The sequence below is a fragment of the Ambystoma mexicanum genome, chromosome 8 (genome assembly GCF_040938575.1).
Source record: "Ambystoma mexicanum isolate Mex_15411 chromosome 8, UKY_AmexF1_1, whole genome shotgun sequence".
NCBI lineage: Eukaryota > Metazoa > Chordata > Amphibia > Caudata > Ambystomatidae > Ambystoma > Ambystoma mexicanum.
Genome location: NC_090929.1, coordinates 1,661,565,136 through 1,661,582,245, shown reverse-complemented (window position 1 = coordinate 1,661,582,245; position 17,110 = coordinate 1,661,565,136). Strand labels below are relative to the sequence as shown.

General features: G+C 51.2%; 1 protein-coding gene across 1 annotated transcript in view; it reads left to right on the top strand.

Moving 5' to 3' along the window:
- Nucleotides 1-4,896: 4,896 nt before the first annotated feature.
- Nucleotides 4,897-17,110, top strand: part of RGS10 (regulator of G protein signaling 10) — a 300,522-nt gene continuing 288,308 nt past the window's right edge. The window contains exon 1 of the mRNA XM_069611932.1: nucleotides 4,897-5,183. Coding sequence (XP_069468033.1) covers nucleotides 5,135-5,183 — 49 coding nt within the window. The 5' untranslated portion in view covers nucleotides 4,897-5,134. The remainder of the gene's footprint in view (nucleotides 5,184-17,110) is intronic.

Sequence of the window (17,110 nt, the reverse complement as noted above, 5' to 3'; positions counted from 1 at the left end):
AGGTGGATGTTGATGGTCTTGTGCATAGTATATGCCTGTACGATTGCTCTTTTTGTGTTTCTGTTTCTCCTGTTTCACTCTATCTAGCATGTTGGTCCTGATAAGGCAGATGCCCCTCTGGTTCTCCCCACTATGAAAACTGCTTTTGATTCACTTCGTGGTCAGTACACAAACCTTGCATATGGGAGGTATAGGAGAAATGCAGAGGAATATAATGAGGGGATAAGCATATATCTAGAGAATGCAGCACACTTGGGTGATCACAAGTGGTATCAGCACATGAGGAAGATGGGCGCGAGAACGTCTAAGTAGAGCTGCTATGTCTGTGCTCTCTTACCCTATGCCATGAATACAGTGCAAACTTTCATTTCAAGAAAAGTCCCAGAACATGATGCCAGATGCCTCGTTCATCTTGCAGCATGCATGACCAGAGGACAATTTCAGGTAAGGTAGGCCACTGTGGGATGGAGATCGCAATTGTCGTTTCCATTCCTGGATGATTATATCAAGACGTCACAGATGGAAAAGCAACCAGGATGGGAGAGCAAGATGCTTGTGTATCCTACAGGTGGACAGGAAGAGGTAGTTGTAAGGGACATGAAGAGGATGGAATGCCCTGATATAACAGAAATAGCTGCATCGCCTGGATGTTGGGAACAAAGTCAAGTCTTAGTCTATGGACAAGTGAAATCAAAGAAGGGATGGGAAGGAGGACTGATGTCCTGTGCAGCTCATCTACTGAAGCTAGAATATGTGCAAGAGGTCCAAAGAGTAAACGATGGATGTTTAAAGTCATGGGCTAAGCATGCCAAACTGCTGACATGGGTAGAAGATGAATCAGGTCCAATGATTGTGGATCCATTGTGTTTCCGAAGAGAAGGAAAGAAACATGTGGGAGATAACAGAGTCTGCAAGACTACAGTTGACGTTACCAGAATGGGAGCAGGCATAGCAGTCCTAATGGATTGATATTGGGCTTGTGGGCCCAGGGCCTACATGAAGTTGGCCAAGGATTGGGGAGGGACGTGTTTCTTGGTGCTCATCCATGTTCCAGCGTCAGTGATTCCTCAGAGTGACCTAAACATCGGAGAATTTCCAAAAGTAGATGCTCATTTGAGAAGAAGAAGGTCGCTTGAATTTCTCAATCGAACCAGAAGAGAGAATTACTTCCCAGCCAAGTCAATAGATACATATGAAGCGATTCCGTATAAGCATAGGTTGTTCAGCAAGACTACTTCAATCTTCATGACTATCTGTATGCCTGGGATCCATATGATGGCCAATGCTAAATGGTTTCAAATTACCAGATGGAGCTTCAAGACCACCATAAAGGGATTCAATTCTATCAAGGAAGAATTGAGGGCCATACGACTGATGACCACGCAGAACAGATATGTCCTTGATATGATCACTGCGATAGAAGGAGGAGTTTGCACCAAAATCAGGCCATCATGTTGCACATTTATACCTTCTCACGATGAAGAGAATGGAACCTTGACAGAGGCCATAACGCTGCTGACGAACCTGCATAATCAGATGGAAGATGGGACAGAAGACATTGCGGGTGATAGCTGGTTTGCATCTATAGTCTCATGGATTCCACAGTGGATGGCGAACATCTTCAAGTTTCTTGGAGCAGTATTATTATTGGTGATATTTGGATTCTCTGTGATCAGGATAATAATCACACAGTGCAAGAAGACAGCAAAGAAAGCAGTAGGGATGAAGATCATGATCTATGTCGAATCAGGGTTGAGACCCAAAGAATTGATTAATGATGATATCAGAAAATATATAGAGGCAGGCATCGTAGCACTTTAGGGGACAAAGTCCCTGTATCCAAATAAATCACAAGAAGTACGTAGGATGATGGGTCTATTGTAATCCGAATGGACAGTGCAGCTACATGACCTGGGGCTTGGATGAACATGTAAAATCAGCCAGTTCCCTAAAGGGGGTGATGAATATCTGGACTCCAAAGAAGCACTCCTTCAAGAGAAGGTATCAAAATATGGAGACCAGTGAAGGTGTGGTTGAGGACTCGACCAGAGGGGTGAGTGTAGAGGAGCAGCTAATTGCTTCTACCGGAAGTCCTGCCTGAGATTGTGCCATGCTTGACGCCAGCAGTTGCGACCGTTCCATGGCGAATTTTCGAGAAAAGTTATCCACTGAGAAAACCCTATCAAATGTATCCCCGAAGAGATGACAAGCTAATGGAGAGCGCCCCAAAGGAATATGAAAATGAGATAAAGAGAAGCTGGTGACATCACGAAACACGAATGTGACGCACAGAGAAGACTGGCTACAGAATGTATGGACCTTATAGAAACTGATGACGAAGTTGAGAACCGAGTAAACTTCCATATGCAAAAAAGAAGATTGCATGTATGAGAAGCACTGCAGAAAAAGCAAAGCCGTTCAATAACTGTACAGATGCTGTAATACAAGCAGATCAAGTAATCTTAGACACCGGCTATAGTAGTGAATACACTGCAGGCGGAACTGCCATTATATAGAAACTGGACTTTGGTGTCACAAATTTAATAAGCTTGAACCCATGGAGAGAAGAGCTGAGAACTGTGTTGCAACAAAGAATTGACTGAGATCATGGAAGAGCCTGGTAGGGCTGCCTGGCCTGGTGTCAAGGCTGAAGCATCCAAGACTAGTTATCTATTCTTGAAGGCTGTGAACGTGAAATGCTGAATCATCCCTTGTTAAGGTGCAAAGAAAGAACACCATGAATGCCAAGTTTTATTCATTTAAGACAATTAAATGCTGCAAAATGGACCAAATCGTGGTCTCCTGCCACAAAGCCAAGGATTGAAATAGAAGAGAAAGGCGAGGAGTTTAAGAACAACAAAAGTACGTTCCCGCAATCCCTTATATTCCCAGAGACAAGGATAATTTGCAAGGCCAAGTTCAAAGACAATCTGCATGGCAGAAGGCATGGGTGATGAGAGATGGTGGGCTAATTGGGTGGGGAGGTACAATCAAGTCCACTTCCTGGCACCTGCGGTTGAGCTTACGTGCTGCTAGTGAGTCAAATGTGCCAGACTGGCATGAGCGTGCCAACCAATTGTAGAGGGCCGGACAACGAAGGGCCTTATAGTTTAAGAGCCAATGATATACTATGTACCTAATAATGATGAAGATGACTTGCACTGGAGGTGAGCATAAGTTGTCCACCTGACAATAGATATCCAATCACAACACAACCCCTTATAGAAAGTAAACGTAGATGTTCTCCTTGAACGTATCACAACCCCTTGTAGGTTTTTCTTATTTACGACTTAGTATGAGGTCATGTCTGATGTATTTTCTCTATAAAATAATGTTATCATGAGATTTGCAGGGAGAGCTTGTGCGAACATCCGTTGATGTCTGTTGTAACTCCTTGTTTTAGACAATTGATATCAAAACAGAAACCTTTGCCATCCTCCTGAGTTGCTTCCATTATTTGGTGTAAGAGTCACTCTGTTTCCCATCCACTGAATGCACGCTACCCAAAGAGCCTTACGTTCACTCTTTTTGTATCTGTTTCTCTTTTTGTCTTTCTGTTTGTGTTGTTTCTCTTGTTGGTTCTTCTCGAGTCCCTCTCTCTGTATGTGTTTGTCTGTATTCTTGTCTGATTGTCTTTTGTGTCTGTTTCTCGTTTTGTCTTTTTATATATGTTGTTTCTCTTGTTGATTCTCCTAGAAGTCCCTCTCTGTTGTTTTATGTTAAAGGTTCTTATAGCATGCACTGTCACCACCTGTGTGGTCCCTTGGCGCTCTATGCTTATGTGTTTATTTATTTTTGCATTTGTAGAAGCGCTCTGAACCCTCAGGCATCTAGGCGCTAGTTACATTAGGGAAAGGGGGAAGAGGGTGTACAGTTAAAGGTAAACAGGGAAAGCATGAGGCGTAAGTTCAAGATGTTTCTCTGTATCCCCGTCTGTCTGTTTCTTGGTCGGTATTTTGTATTCTTGTCTGTCTGTTTCTCTTTTTTGTCTTTCTGCATGTTGTTTCTCTTTTTCGTTTTTCTCAGAGTCCCTCTCTGTGTCTCTCTGTATTCTCGACTGTCTGTTTCTTGGTCGGTATTTGGTATTCTTGTCTGTGTGTTTCTCTTTTTGTCTTTCTGCATGTTGTTTCTCTTTTTGGTTTTTCTCTGAGTCCCTCTGTGTCTCCCTCTGTATCCTCGCCTGTGTGTTTCTCGGTCGGTATATTGTATTCTTGTCTCTTTCTCTTTTGTGTCTGTTTCTCTTTTTGTCTTTCTGTATGTTGTTTCTCTTGTTGTTTTTTCTCCGAGTCCCTCTCTGTGTCTCTCTGTATCCCCCCCTGTCTGTTTCTTGGTCGGTATTTTGTATTCTTGTCTGTTTCTCTTTTGTGTCTGTTTCTCTTTTTGTATGTTGTTTCTCTTTTTCTCTTTCTGTGTGTTGTTTCTCTTGTTGGTTTTTCTCTGAGTCCCTCTTTGCGTATCCTCGCCTGTCTGTTTCTTGGTCGGTATTTTGTATTCTTGTCTGTCTGTTTCTCTTTTTGATTTTCTGCATGTTGTTTCTCTTTTTGGTTTTTCTCTGAGTCCTTCTGTGTCTCTCTGTATCCTCGCCTATCTGTTTCTTGGTCGGTATTTTGTATTCTTGTCTGTTTCTCTTTTGTGTCTGTTTCTCTTTTTGTATGTTGTTTCACTTTTTGTCTTTCTGCATGGTGTTTCTCTTTTTGATTTTTCTCTGAGTCCCTCTCTGTGTCTCTCTGTATCCCCGCCTGCCTGTTTCTTGGTAGGTATTTTGTATTCCTGTCTGTCTGTCTCTGCATGTCCCAGCCTGGCTCACTTTGTCAGGCTGGGCAGTTGACACTGTGGGCTGAGCTTGAGCTCCTGCTGTGAGTCACTGCAAGCATCAGCCCCCTGCACTCCTAACCACAGGAAGTCAGTGAGTGCCTGCAAGAAGCGCAGCCCGCGAGTGCCTGTGAGGGGGAGTGCAGGCTGCAGAGAGCTCAGTGTCAGCCGCAGGAGCCGCTCAGCAACTACACGCGAGCAACGTCTAGGCACGCCCTTGGGAGCACCCCCAGATCCCCGGACGGCATGACCCAGTCTCACCCCTGACCCCTTCTCGCCAAGGCACCCCGCCCCCCCAGAGGATCCTAGCCTGGCACCCAAGATGTTCACCCGAGCGGTCAGCCGTCTGAGCCGCAAGAGACCACCTTCAGGTAAGGACCCTTCTGGGACTTGAGTGGGGGCGGGGCACGGCTGGACTGGTGTCTGGCGGGGAAAGTCAAGGGGAGTGCGGACCTGTTTCCTAGGGTCTGAGAGTAGGGCACTGCTACGTGGGGGAGGCTGGGTTTGGGCTGCAGGGCACCTTGTAGGAGGAGGGCGAGTTGGAGGCCTCTCTAGGTGTGTGCTTGATGACTGACTGCAGGATGCCTTCCAGGGGGAGTCTGCGCAGGTGCTCATCTCATGACTGGCTGCAGGATACCCCTCCAAGGGTCGTTTTCCTAGGGGCAGACCTGATGCCTGACTGTTGGATTACTTGTGTAGGAGTCTTTCCTTAGCTCTCTCTTGATGTCTGACTGCGGGTCACTCTTCAGGGGAGCTCTCTTCCGGGCTCAGCTGGTGTCTGGCGTTGGGACACCGTGTTGGTGGAAAGATCTTTCCTGGATGCTCGGTTGGTGTCTGGCAGCTGGACACCCTGCAGGGGGACGCGCCTCCCGGGCTCAGCTGATAGCTGGCATTTGGACACCCTGTAGGAGTAGGAGTCTTAACCAGGTGCTCGCTTGATGTCTGACTGCCGGACGCTTCCTTAGAGGCTCACCTGGTGCCTCACTGTAGGATGCACTGCAAGAGTCTTTCCTAGGTGGTTGCTAGAAGTCTGAATCCTGGGAACCATCCAGGGGGTGTCTCTTAGGGGCCGAGCTGATGTCTGACTGCTGGAAACACTTCGGAGCTCAGCTGATGTATGGCATTTGGGCACCCTGTAGTGGCTGAATTCTTTCCCAGGTGCTCACTCGATGTCTGACTGCTTGTCACGCATCGAGGTGCTCCTTTATGGGCTCGCCTAATTGAAGGCTACATTGTAGGTGTAGGGGTCTTCCGTGGGAGCTCGCCTGGTGTGTAACTACTGGATACCCTCCAGGAGGAGCTCCCATGGGGACTTAGCTGATGTCTTGCAGGAGGACACCCTCTAGTAGTAGGGGTCTTCTTCCCTAGGTGCTAATTTGATGTGTAACTGCTGGACACACTTCAGGGGGCGCGACCTTAGAGGCTCGCCTGATGTCTGACTGAAGGTTACGTTGTATAAGTAGGGGTCTTTCCTGGGTGCTCAGTTGATGTCTGGCTGTTCTGCACCCTTCAGGGGCAGCTCTCTTAGAGGCTCCCCTGATGTCTGACTGCCTGTAGCTTTGGTTGTATGAGCAGGGGTTTTTCGAAGGTGCTCGCCTGGTGTCTCACGGACTGTAGGTGTCGTTGTATAAGTAGGGGTCTTTCCTGGGTGCTTGCTTGATGCCTGACTGCTGGACACCCTGCGGGGGCACCCCTTTAGAGGCCCAGCTGAGGTCTGGCGTTGGGACTCCCTGAGGGAGTGATGCTAGGCGCTCTCTTGGGGTCGGATGGCAGGACACACGCGAAAGGGAGCTTCGCTCCGGGCCAGCCGGCCCAACCTCGAATGTCTTTAGTCGGGGTTCTGCTGATGTCTTACTGCAGGGCACCCCCTGCGAGGAGTGGGGGTGCTTCTGCTTTTGCTCCATCTCAAGAGTTACATCGCGTGCCTGCCTGCGCGCAAACCCCGTGCACGACTGGTGTGATGCAGTGCCCGGGCACCCTGGACTAGAGCGACCCCAGGATGTCGCCTAGGGAGCCCCCTTCTAGTCGTTCACATCACATCCCCGAGTAAAGTTAAGCAAGACTACAGTTCCCAGCATCCTTTATTTCAATTGCAATCCAAAGGCTGGCGTTCAGTGTGCTTTGTTATGGAGAGAGGTTGATGTTAGTGCCAGCCCTAGGGGCTCGACTCATGTCTGGCTCCAGGAAAGACTGGGCCGGGGGGCTTCTGCACCCACAGCATCAGACGCACACTCATGCACAAATGCGGAACAGGGTCCCGTGCCCGCGTCCCGCCCGTGAATCAGCCCAGGCCCGAGGCCGCGAGCTGAGACCTGCTGGGGGCGAGGGTGGGGGTGGGGGTCCCTGGGAGGGCGACGTCTCTCTCTCGCAGACTGCCCTTCTGCTCTGCACAGTCCCCTCAGCTTCATCGCTCCCCTTCCCTGTTCGTCTAAATGCCCCCCCCTTCATCTTATTCTCCCAGCCCCTCCTTCTACCTCTTAGCCTTTTCGTTCACCTCTTTCTATTTCTCTATCCGACGACTCTTTCCTCTCCTCCCTTCTCTCACACCTTTCTTCTGCCCTATCCTATCCCCCTTTATTCTCTGAGCCCCTCCTTCTATCTCCCAGCCTCCACCTATTTCTCTATCCCCCGCCTCTTTCCTCTGCTCCCTTCTCTCACACCTTTCTTTTGCCCTATCCTATCCCCCTTTATTGTCCCAGCATCTCCTTCTATCTATATCAGCCTTCTATCTCTCTATCTCCAGTCTCTTTCTTCTCCTCCCTTCTCTCAAACCTTTCTTCTGCCCCAGCTATCCCCTCCCCCTTTACTCTCCGAGCCCCTCCTTCTATCTCCCAGCCTCCACCTCTTTCTATTTCTCTATCCCCGCCTCTTTCCTCTCCTCTCTTCTCTCACGCCTTTCTTTTGCCCTATCCTATCCCCCTTTATTCTCCCAGCATCTCCTTCTATCAGCCTTCTATCTCTATCCCCGCCTCTTTCCTCTGCTCCCTTCTCTCACACCTTTCTTGTGCCCCAGCTATCCCCTCCCCCTTTATTTTCCGAGCCCCTCCTTCTATCTCTCATCCCCTGCCTCTTTCCTCTCGCCCCTTCCCTCACACATTTCTTCTGCCCTATCTATCCCCTCCCCTCTATTCTCCCAGCATCTCCTTCTATCTCCCAGCCTCCACCTCTTCCTATTTCTCTATCCCTAGCCTCTTTCTTCTCCTCCATTCTCCCACATCTCTTTATTCTGCCCTATCTATCATCTCTCCCTTTATTCTGCCTTCTTTTCTTTCTCCCTTTGTTTTATCGTCTTCGCTCTTTCTCCCCTTACATTCTTCACTCTCTTTCCCTCTCCCTCCCCTACGCTCTTTATCTGCTTCCTCGTCCTCTCAGTCCCCGCCTCTTGTTCCTCTTTCCTCGTTCACACTGTTCTTTTTAGGTTTGGCAGTTAGGTGGTCCTTTTGCACCAGTCCTAATCCTACACTATTGCATTGGAGTACAGTGAGGAGGGAGATATGATATGGTAGGTTATTTATAACGCGGTTAATACCCAGAGGTTTCTAAGGGCGGACCCGGGGATCAAACCTGTGCTGCTTGGTGTCGTCTTGCTTCCAAGGCGAGCATGTTGCCCCTGAGCCATCCCCCCCAGATGACGATGGAATGTAAGGTCAGGTAAAGTGGCCAGATGGAGGAACAGGTACACAGCATGGTCTTCTGTAGGGTTGTCCCAATCAAAGCCAGTGCCTTAGATTAATTGAAATCCTTCCAGCCACCCTCTGTCTGTTTTGCACATTTCAGAAAAAACAAATATTTCAGTGAAAAAACTTTATTAGAGTTAAGATGATCCAATTTATCGCAACAAAACGCATGAAATTCAGCGGGTGTGGGAAGTGATGACCAACATAACTCTGAGACCCCCCAAATAAATGTTCCCCATTACAGGGTTCTAAAATGAGGGGAGCTGGGTGTGGGAGCTATTTAGCTCCTGCTTGTAGCCTACAAGTACCTTGTTAGCTTGACACCAAAAGCTGCCAGGAGATTCTTTTGGCTCGCTAGGTCAACTGATGCCCAACAAACACACCTTAGGGCACAGATAAATGACAAAGCATAAGTGGTAATACATAATGGGAAAAATGACAGGTTTCCATCTTATGTGGAAGTTAGATTTGCAGAACCCTATGTACTAGCTCCTGGTTCCCGGGTGGCAGCTCCTGGTTGCTGGTTGATCCTGGATACCCAGGAGCTGCTTTTAGCTCCTGGTTCCCGGGTGGCAGCTCCTGGTGACTGGCTAATGCTGGATACCCAGGAGCTGCTTTTAGCTCCTGGTTCTCAGGTGGTAGCTCCTGATCGCTGGTTAATGCTGGATACCCAGGAGCTGCTTTTAGCTCCTGGTTCCCCAGTTGTAGCTCCTGGTCGCTTGTTGATCCTGGATACCCAGGAGCTGCTTTTAGCTCCTGGTTCCCCAGTGGTAGCTCCTGGTCGCTGGTTAATTCTGGATACCCAGGAGCTGCTTTTAGCTCCTGGTTCCCGGGTGGTAGCTCCTGGTCGCTGGTTAATGCTGGATACCCAGGAGCTGTGTTTAGCTCCTGCTTATGCAATCTTAATTTCATTTTTTATCTCATTGTTAATTCCTGCTGTGTTTATTTATTTATTTAGGCCGATCTCAGTCCTTGGCCCAGCCACTCTTCCCTGCACTGCCTACCTGCACTACGGGACTGTCGCTGTATCCCACAGCTCCTTCTCCCGGCACTTACCTTGCACTTGCCACCAGCTGGCCCTATCATTTATCTTGTATTCTACTAACCATGTACTGCACTTTCCCCTCTCCCCTTCCCCTTGCACTTTTCCCAGTCCCCCTACCCTTGCACTTGAGCGATCTGAATGACACCTGGCCTAGTAGAATCGTTGTCTGTTCTCCCCTTGTCCCCCCCCCCGCCTCGTGGCGCCTTGAAACACTTGTGTATAGGCACGTTACAAATGCCATATCATATCATATCATAAATATGTGCTCACGGGATGAGTAATGGGGGGACTCAGAGCTAAGATGGTCGCCCCTCCCACACCCACTGAATCTCATGGATTTTGTTGCGATACATTGGATCAGCTTCACTCTGTATTTCCTATGGTTCTGGCGTGTATTTGAAACTTTTGCTATGCTATATCTTCTCTTGGACCCGCAGGCCATGGCCTTCAGGTAGCACTAATTATTATAAATGAGCCAGGTCCACTGACCTAGTAGTCGGCCGTGGCTACTGTCTCATTGCAACAATAATCCAAATAGACTGCGACCCAAGGCCTATGCCCAAGACCCATATCCCCTTGCCCTTGGCCAGTGGGCTGGTGCTCCTGCTGAGGCCCATACCACCCTCACTCAGCCACCCTCACTCAGCTGTAGCCCATATCGCCCTGCCCTTGGCCAGTGAGCCGTTACTCCTGCTGGGGCCCATACCACCCTCATTCAGCTGCAGCCCATATCACCCTGCCCTTAGCCAGCGAGCTGGTACTCCCGCTGAGGCCCATACCACCCTCACTCAGCTGTAGCCCATATCCCCCTGCCCTTAGCCAGTGAGCCGGTACTCCCGCTGGGGCCCATACCACCCTCACTCAGCTGTAGCCCATATCCCCTGCCCTTAGCCAGTGAGCCGTTACTCCCGCTGAGGCCCATACCACCCTCACTCAGCTGTAGCCCATATCCCTTGGCTAGTGAGCCGGTACTCCCGCTGAGGCCCATACCACCCTCACTCAGCTGTAGCCCATATCCCCATGCCCTCGACCAGTGAGCCGGTACTCCCGCTAAGGCCCATACCACTCTCACTCAGCTGTAGCCCATATCCCCCTGCCCTTGGCCAGTGAGCCGGTACTCCCGCTGAGGCCCATACCACCCTCACTCAGCTGTAGCCCATATCCCCATGCCCTTAGCCAGTGAGCCGGTACTCCCGCTGAGGCCCATACCACCCAAACTCAGCTGTAGCCCATATCCCCATGCCCTTAGCCAGTGAACCGGTAAACCCGCTGAGGCCCATACCACCCTCACTAGCTGTAGCCCATATCCCCATGCCCTCGGCCAGTGAGCTGTTATTCCCGCTGAGGCCCATCCCACCCTCACTCAGCTGTAGCCCATATCCCCATGCCCGCCCATACCACCCTCACTCAGCTGTAGCCCATATCCCCATGCCCTCAGCCAGTGAGCCGGTACTCCCGCTGAGGCCCATACCACCCTCACTCAGCTGTAGCCCATATCCCCATGCCCTTAGCCAGTGAACAGGTAAACCCGCTGAGGCCCATACCACCCTCACTAGCTGTAGCCCATATCCCCATGCCCTCGGCCAGTGAGCTGTTACTCCCGCTGAGGCCCATCCCACCCTCACTCAGCTGTAGCCCATATCCCCATGCCCTCGGCCAGTGAGCTGGTACTCCCGCTGGGGCCCATACCACCCTCACTCAGCTGTAGCCCATATCCCCATGCCCTTAGCCAGTGAACCGGTAAACCCGCTGAGGCCCATACCACCCTCACTAGCTGTAGCCCATATCCCCATGCCCTCTGCCAGTGAGCTGTTACTCCCGCTGAGGCCATACCACCCTCAGTCAGCTGTAGCCCATATCCCCCTGCCCTTGGCCAGTGAGCTGGTACTCCCGCTGGGGCCCATACCACCCTCACTCAGCTGTAGCCCATATCCCCCTGCCCTTAGCCAGTGAGCCGGTACTCCCGCTGGGGCCCATACCACCCTCACTCAGCTGTAGCCCATATCCCCATTCCCTTAGCCAGTGAGCTGGTACTCCCGCTGAGGCCCATCCCACCCTCACTCAGCTGTAGCCCATATCCCCATGCCCTCGGCCAGTGAGCCGGTACTCCCGCTGAGGCCCATACCACTCTCACTCAGCTGTAGCCTATATCCCCCTGCCCTTGGCCAGTGAGCTGGTACTCCCGCTGAGGCCCATACCACCCTCACTCAGCTGTGGCCCATATCCCCCTGCCCTTAGCCAGTGAGCCGGTACACCCGCTGAGGCCCATTCCACCCTCACTCAGCTGTAGCCCATATCCCCATGCCCTCGGCCAGTGAGCTGTTACTCCCACTGAGGCCCATCCCACCCTCACTCAGCTGTAGCCCATATCCCCATGCCCTCGGCCAGTGAGCTGGTACTCCCGCTGAGGCCCATACTACCCTCACTCAGCTGTGGCCCATATCCCCCTGCCCTTAGCCAGTGAGCCGGTACACCCGCTGAGGCCCATTCCACCCTCACTCAGCTGTAGCCCATATCCCCATGCCCTCGGCCAGTGAGCCGGTACTCCCGCTGAGGCCCATACCACCCTCACTCAGCTGTAGCCCATATCCCCCTGCCCTTAGCCAGTGAGCCGGTACTCCCGCTGGGGCCCATTCCACCCTCACTCAGCTGTAGCCCATATCCCCTGCCCTTAGCCAGTGAGCCGTTACTCCCGCTGAGGCCCACTCACTCAGCTGTAGCCCATATCCCCTGCCCTTGGCCAGTGAGCCGGTACTCCCGCTGAGGCCCATACCACTCTCACTCAGCTGTAGCCTATATCCCCCTGCCCTTGGCCAGTGAGCTGGTACTCCCGCTGAGGCCCATACCACCCTCACTCAGCTGTGGCCCATATCCCCCTGCCCTTAGCCAGTGAGCCGGTACACCCGCTGAGGCCCATTCCACCCTCACTCAGCTGTAGCCCATATCCCCATGCCCTCGGCCAGTGAGCTGTTACTCCCACTGAGGCCCATCCCACCCTCACTCAGCTGTAGCCTATATCCCCATGCCCTCGGCCAGTGAGCCGGTACTCCCGCTGAGGCCCATACCACCCTCACTCAGCTGTGGCCCATATCCCCCTGCCCTTAGCCAGTGAGCCGGTATACCCGCTGGGGCCCATTCCACCCTCACTCAGCTGTAGCCCATATCCCCATGCCCTCGGCCAGTGAACCGGTACACCCGCGGGGGCCCATTCCACCCTCACTCAGCTGTAGCCCATATCCCCATGCCCTCGGCCAGTGAACCGGTACTCCCGCGGGGGCCCATACCACCCTCACTCAGCTGTAGCCCATATCACCCTGCCCTTAGCCAGTGAGCCGGTACTCCCGCTGGGGCCCATACCACCCTCACTCAGCTGTAGCCCATATCCCCCTGCCCTTAGCCAGTGAGCCGGTACTCCCGCTGGGGCCCATTCCACCCTCACTCAGCTGTAGCCCATATCCCCTGCCCTTAGCCAGTGAGCCGTTACTCCCGCTGAGGCCCATACCACCCTCACTCAGCTGTAGCCCATATCCCCTGCCCTTGGCCAGTGAGCCGGTACTCCCGCTGAGGCCCATACCACTCTCACTCAGCTGTAGCCTATATCCCCCTGCCCTTGGCCAGTGAGCTGGTACTCCCGCTGAGGCCCATACCACCCTCACTCAGCTGTGGCCCATATCCCCCTGCCCTTAGACAGTGAGCCGGTACACCCGCTGAGGCCCATTCCACCCTCACTCAGCTGTAGCCCATATCCCCACGCCCTCGGCCAGTGAGCTGTTACTCCCGCTGAGGCCCATCCCACCCTCACTCAGCTGTAGCCCATATCCCCATGCCCTTAGCCAGTGAACCGGTACTCCCGCGGGGGCCCATCCCACCCTCACTCAGCTGTAGCCCATATCCCCATGCCCTCGGCCAGTGAGCCGGTACTCCCGCTGAGGCCCATACCACCCTCACTCAGCTGTAGCCCATATCACCCTGCCCTTAGCCAGTGAGCCGGTACTCCCGCTGAGGCCCATTCCACCCTCACTCAGCTGTAGCCCATATCCCCATGCCCTCGGCCTGTGAGCTGTTACTCCCGCTGAGGCCCATCCCACCCTCACTCAGCTGTAGCCCATATCCCCATGCCCTTAGCCAGTGAACCGGTACTCCCGCTGAGACCCATACCACCCTCACTCAGCTGTAGCCCATATCCCCATGCCCTTAGCCAGTGAACCGGTACTCCCGCGGGGGCCCATACCACCCTCACTCAGCTGTAGCCCATATCCCCTGCCCTTAGCCAGTGAGCCGGTACTCCCGCTGAGGCCCATTCCACCCTCACTCAGCTGTAGCCCATATCCCCATGCCCTCGGCCAGTGAGCCGGTACTCCCGCTGAGGCCCATACCACCTTCAGTCAGCTGTAGCCCATATCACCCTGCCCTTAGCCAGTGAACCGGTACTCCCGCGGGGGCCCATACCACCCTCACTCAGCTGTAGCCCATATCCCCCCTACCTAGTAATTTACCATGTAACACCTCCATGGCCTTTGGCCATATCCACATGTCCACACCACCTTTTTCCCTGCACATTATATGTCAACAAGTAACCGCTCCCCGCTGGCAAATTACGTTAATAATGAACATAAAACAGTATGGTGACCTGGAACATGAGGTGCTGTGTATAGAACAGTAGGCTGATCTGGAATATGAGATGCTCTGTATAGAACAGTAGGGTGATCTGGAACATGAGGTGATGTGGATAGATTAGTAGGGTGATCTTGAACATGAGGTGCTGTGTATAGAACAGTAGGGTGATCTGGAGTTATGAGGTGCTGTGTATAGAACAGTAGGGTGATCTGGAACACAAGGTGCTGTGTATAGAACAGTAGGGGTTTCTTGAACATGAGGTGCTGTGGTTAGAACAGTAGGGTGATCTGGAACATGAGGTGCTGTGTATAGAACAGTAGGGTGATCTGGAACATGAGATGCTCTGTATAGAACAGTAGGGTGATCTGGAACATGAGGTGATGTGGATAGATTAGTAGGGTTATCTTGAACATGAGGTGCTGTGTATAGAACAGTAGGCTGATCTGGAATATGAGATGCTCTGTATAGAACAGTAGGGTGATCTGGAACATGAGGTGATGTGGATAGATTAGTAGGGTTATCTTGAACATGAGGTGCTGTGTATAGAACAGTAGGGTGATCTGGAACATGAGGTGATGTGTATAGAACAGTAGGGTGATCTGGAACATGAGACGCTGTGTATAGAACAGTAGGGTGATCTGGAACACAAGGTGCTGTGTATAGAACAGTAGGCTGATCTGGAATATGAGGTGCTCTGTATAGAACAGTAGGGTTATCTTGAACATGAGGTGATGTGGATAGATTAGTAGGGTTATCTTGAACATGAGGTGCTGTGTATAGAACAGTAGGCTGATCTGGAATATGAGATGCTCTGTATAGAACAGTAGGGTGATCTGGAACATGAGGTGATGTGGATAGATTAGTAGGGTGATCTTGAACATGAGGTGCTGTGTATAGAACAGTAGGGTGATTTGGAACATGAGACGCTCTGTATAGAACAGTAGGGTGATCTGGAACACAAGGTGCTGTGTATAGAACAGTAGGTGTTTCTTGAACATGAGGTGCTGTGGTTAGAACAGTAGGGTGATCTGGAACATGAGGTGCTGTGTATAGAACAGTAGGGTGATCTGGAACATGAGACGCTGTGTATAGAACAGTAGGGTGATCTGGAACACAAGGTGCTATGTATAGAACAGTAGGGGTTTCTTGAACATGAGGTGCTGTGTATGGAACAGTAGGATGATCTGGAGCACAGTATGGTGATCTGCAGCATGAGGTGTTTTACATAGAACCCTAAGGGTATCTGGAACATGAGGTGTTGTGAATAGAACAATAGGGTGATCTGGAACATGAGGTGCTGTGTATAGAACAGTAGAATGATCTGGAGCACAGTATGGTGATCTGCAGCATGAGGTGTTTTACATAGAACCCTAAGGGTATCTGGAACATGAGGTGTTGTGAATAGAACAATAGGGTGATCTGGAACATGAGGTGCTGTGTATAGAACAGTAGGTTCATCTGGAACATGAGGTGCTGTGTATAGAACAATGGGGTGATCTGGAACATGAGGTGCTGTGTATAGAACAGTAGGGTCATCTGGAACATGAGGGGCTGTTTATAGAACAGTATGGTGATCTGGAACATGATGTACTGTGTATAGAACAGTAGGTTGATCTGGAACATGAGGTGCTGTGCATAGACCAATAGGTTGATCTGGAACATGAGGTGCTGTGTATAGAACAGTAGGTTCATCTGGAACATGAGGGGCTGTGCATAGAACAATAGGTTGATCTGGAACATGATGTGCTGTGTATAGAACAGTAGGTTCATCTGGAACATGAGGTGCTGTGCATAGAACAATAGGTTGATCTGGAACATGAGGTGCTGTGCATAGAACAGTAGGTTCATCTGGAACATGGGGTGCTGTGCATAGAACAATAGGTTGATCTGGAACATGAGGTGCTGTGTATAGAACAGTAGGGTCATCTGGAACATGAGGGGCTGTGTATAGAACAGTAGGGTCATCTGGAAAATGAGGTGCTGTGTATAGAAGAGTAGGGTCATCTGGAACATGAGGGGCTGTGTATAGAACAGTAGGGTGATCTGGAACACAGTATGGTGATCTGCAGCATGAGGTGTTTTACATAGAACCGTAAGGTTATCTGGAACACGAGGAGCTGTTTATAGAACAGTGTGAAGTTACAAAATATGAGATGCTGTGCATAAAGCAATATTGTGATCTACAGCACTAGGTGCTGTACATAGAACAGTGTAATGATTTAGGACACACGCTGCTGTATAAAGAACAGTTTGGTGAGCTGAAACACAAGGTTTTGTGCATGGAACAGCCTAGGGATCTGCGGCATGAGGTGCTGTTCATAGAACAGTAGGATGATCTGGAGCACAGTATGGGGATCTGCGGCATGAGGTGCTGTTCATAGAACAGTAGGATGATCTGGAGCACAGCATGGGGATCTGCGGCATGAGGTGCTGTTCATAGAACAGTAGGATGATCTGGAGCACAGCATGGGGATCTGCGGCATGAGGTGCTGTTCATAGAACAGTAGGATGATCTGGAGCACAGCATGGGGATCTGCGGCATGAGGTGCTGTGTATAGAACAGTAGGATGATCTGGAGCACAGCATGGGGATCTGCGGCATGAGGTGCTGTTCATAGAACAGTAGGATGATCTGGAGCACAGCCTGGGGATCTGCGGCATGAGGTGCTGTTCATAGAACAGTAGGATGATCTGGAGCACAGCCTGGGGATCTGCGGCTGTTCATAGAACAGTAGGATGATCTGCTGTGCTGTTCATAGAACAGTAGGATGATCTGGAGCACAGCATGGGGATCTGCGGCATGAGGTGCTGTTCATAGAACAGTAGGATGATCTGGAGCACAGCATGGGGATCTGGGGCATGAGGTGCTGTTCATAGAACAGTAGGATGATCTGGAGCACAGCATGGGGATCTGGGGCATGAGGTGCTGTTCATAGAACAGTAGGATGATCTGGAGCACA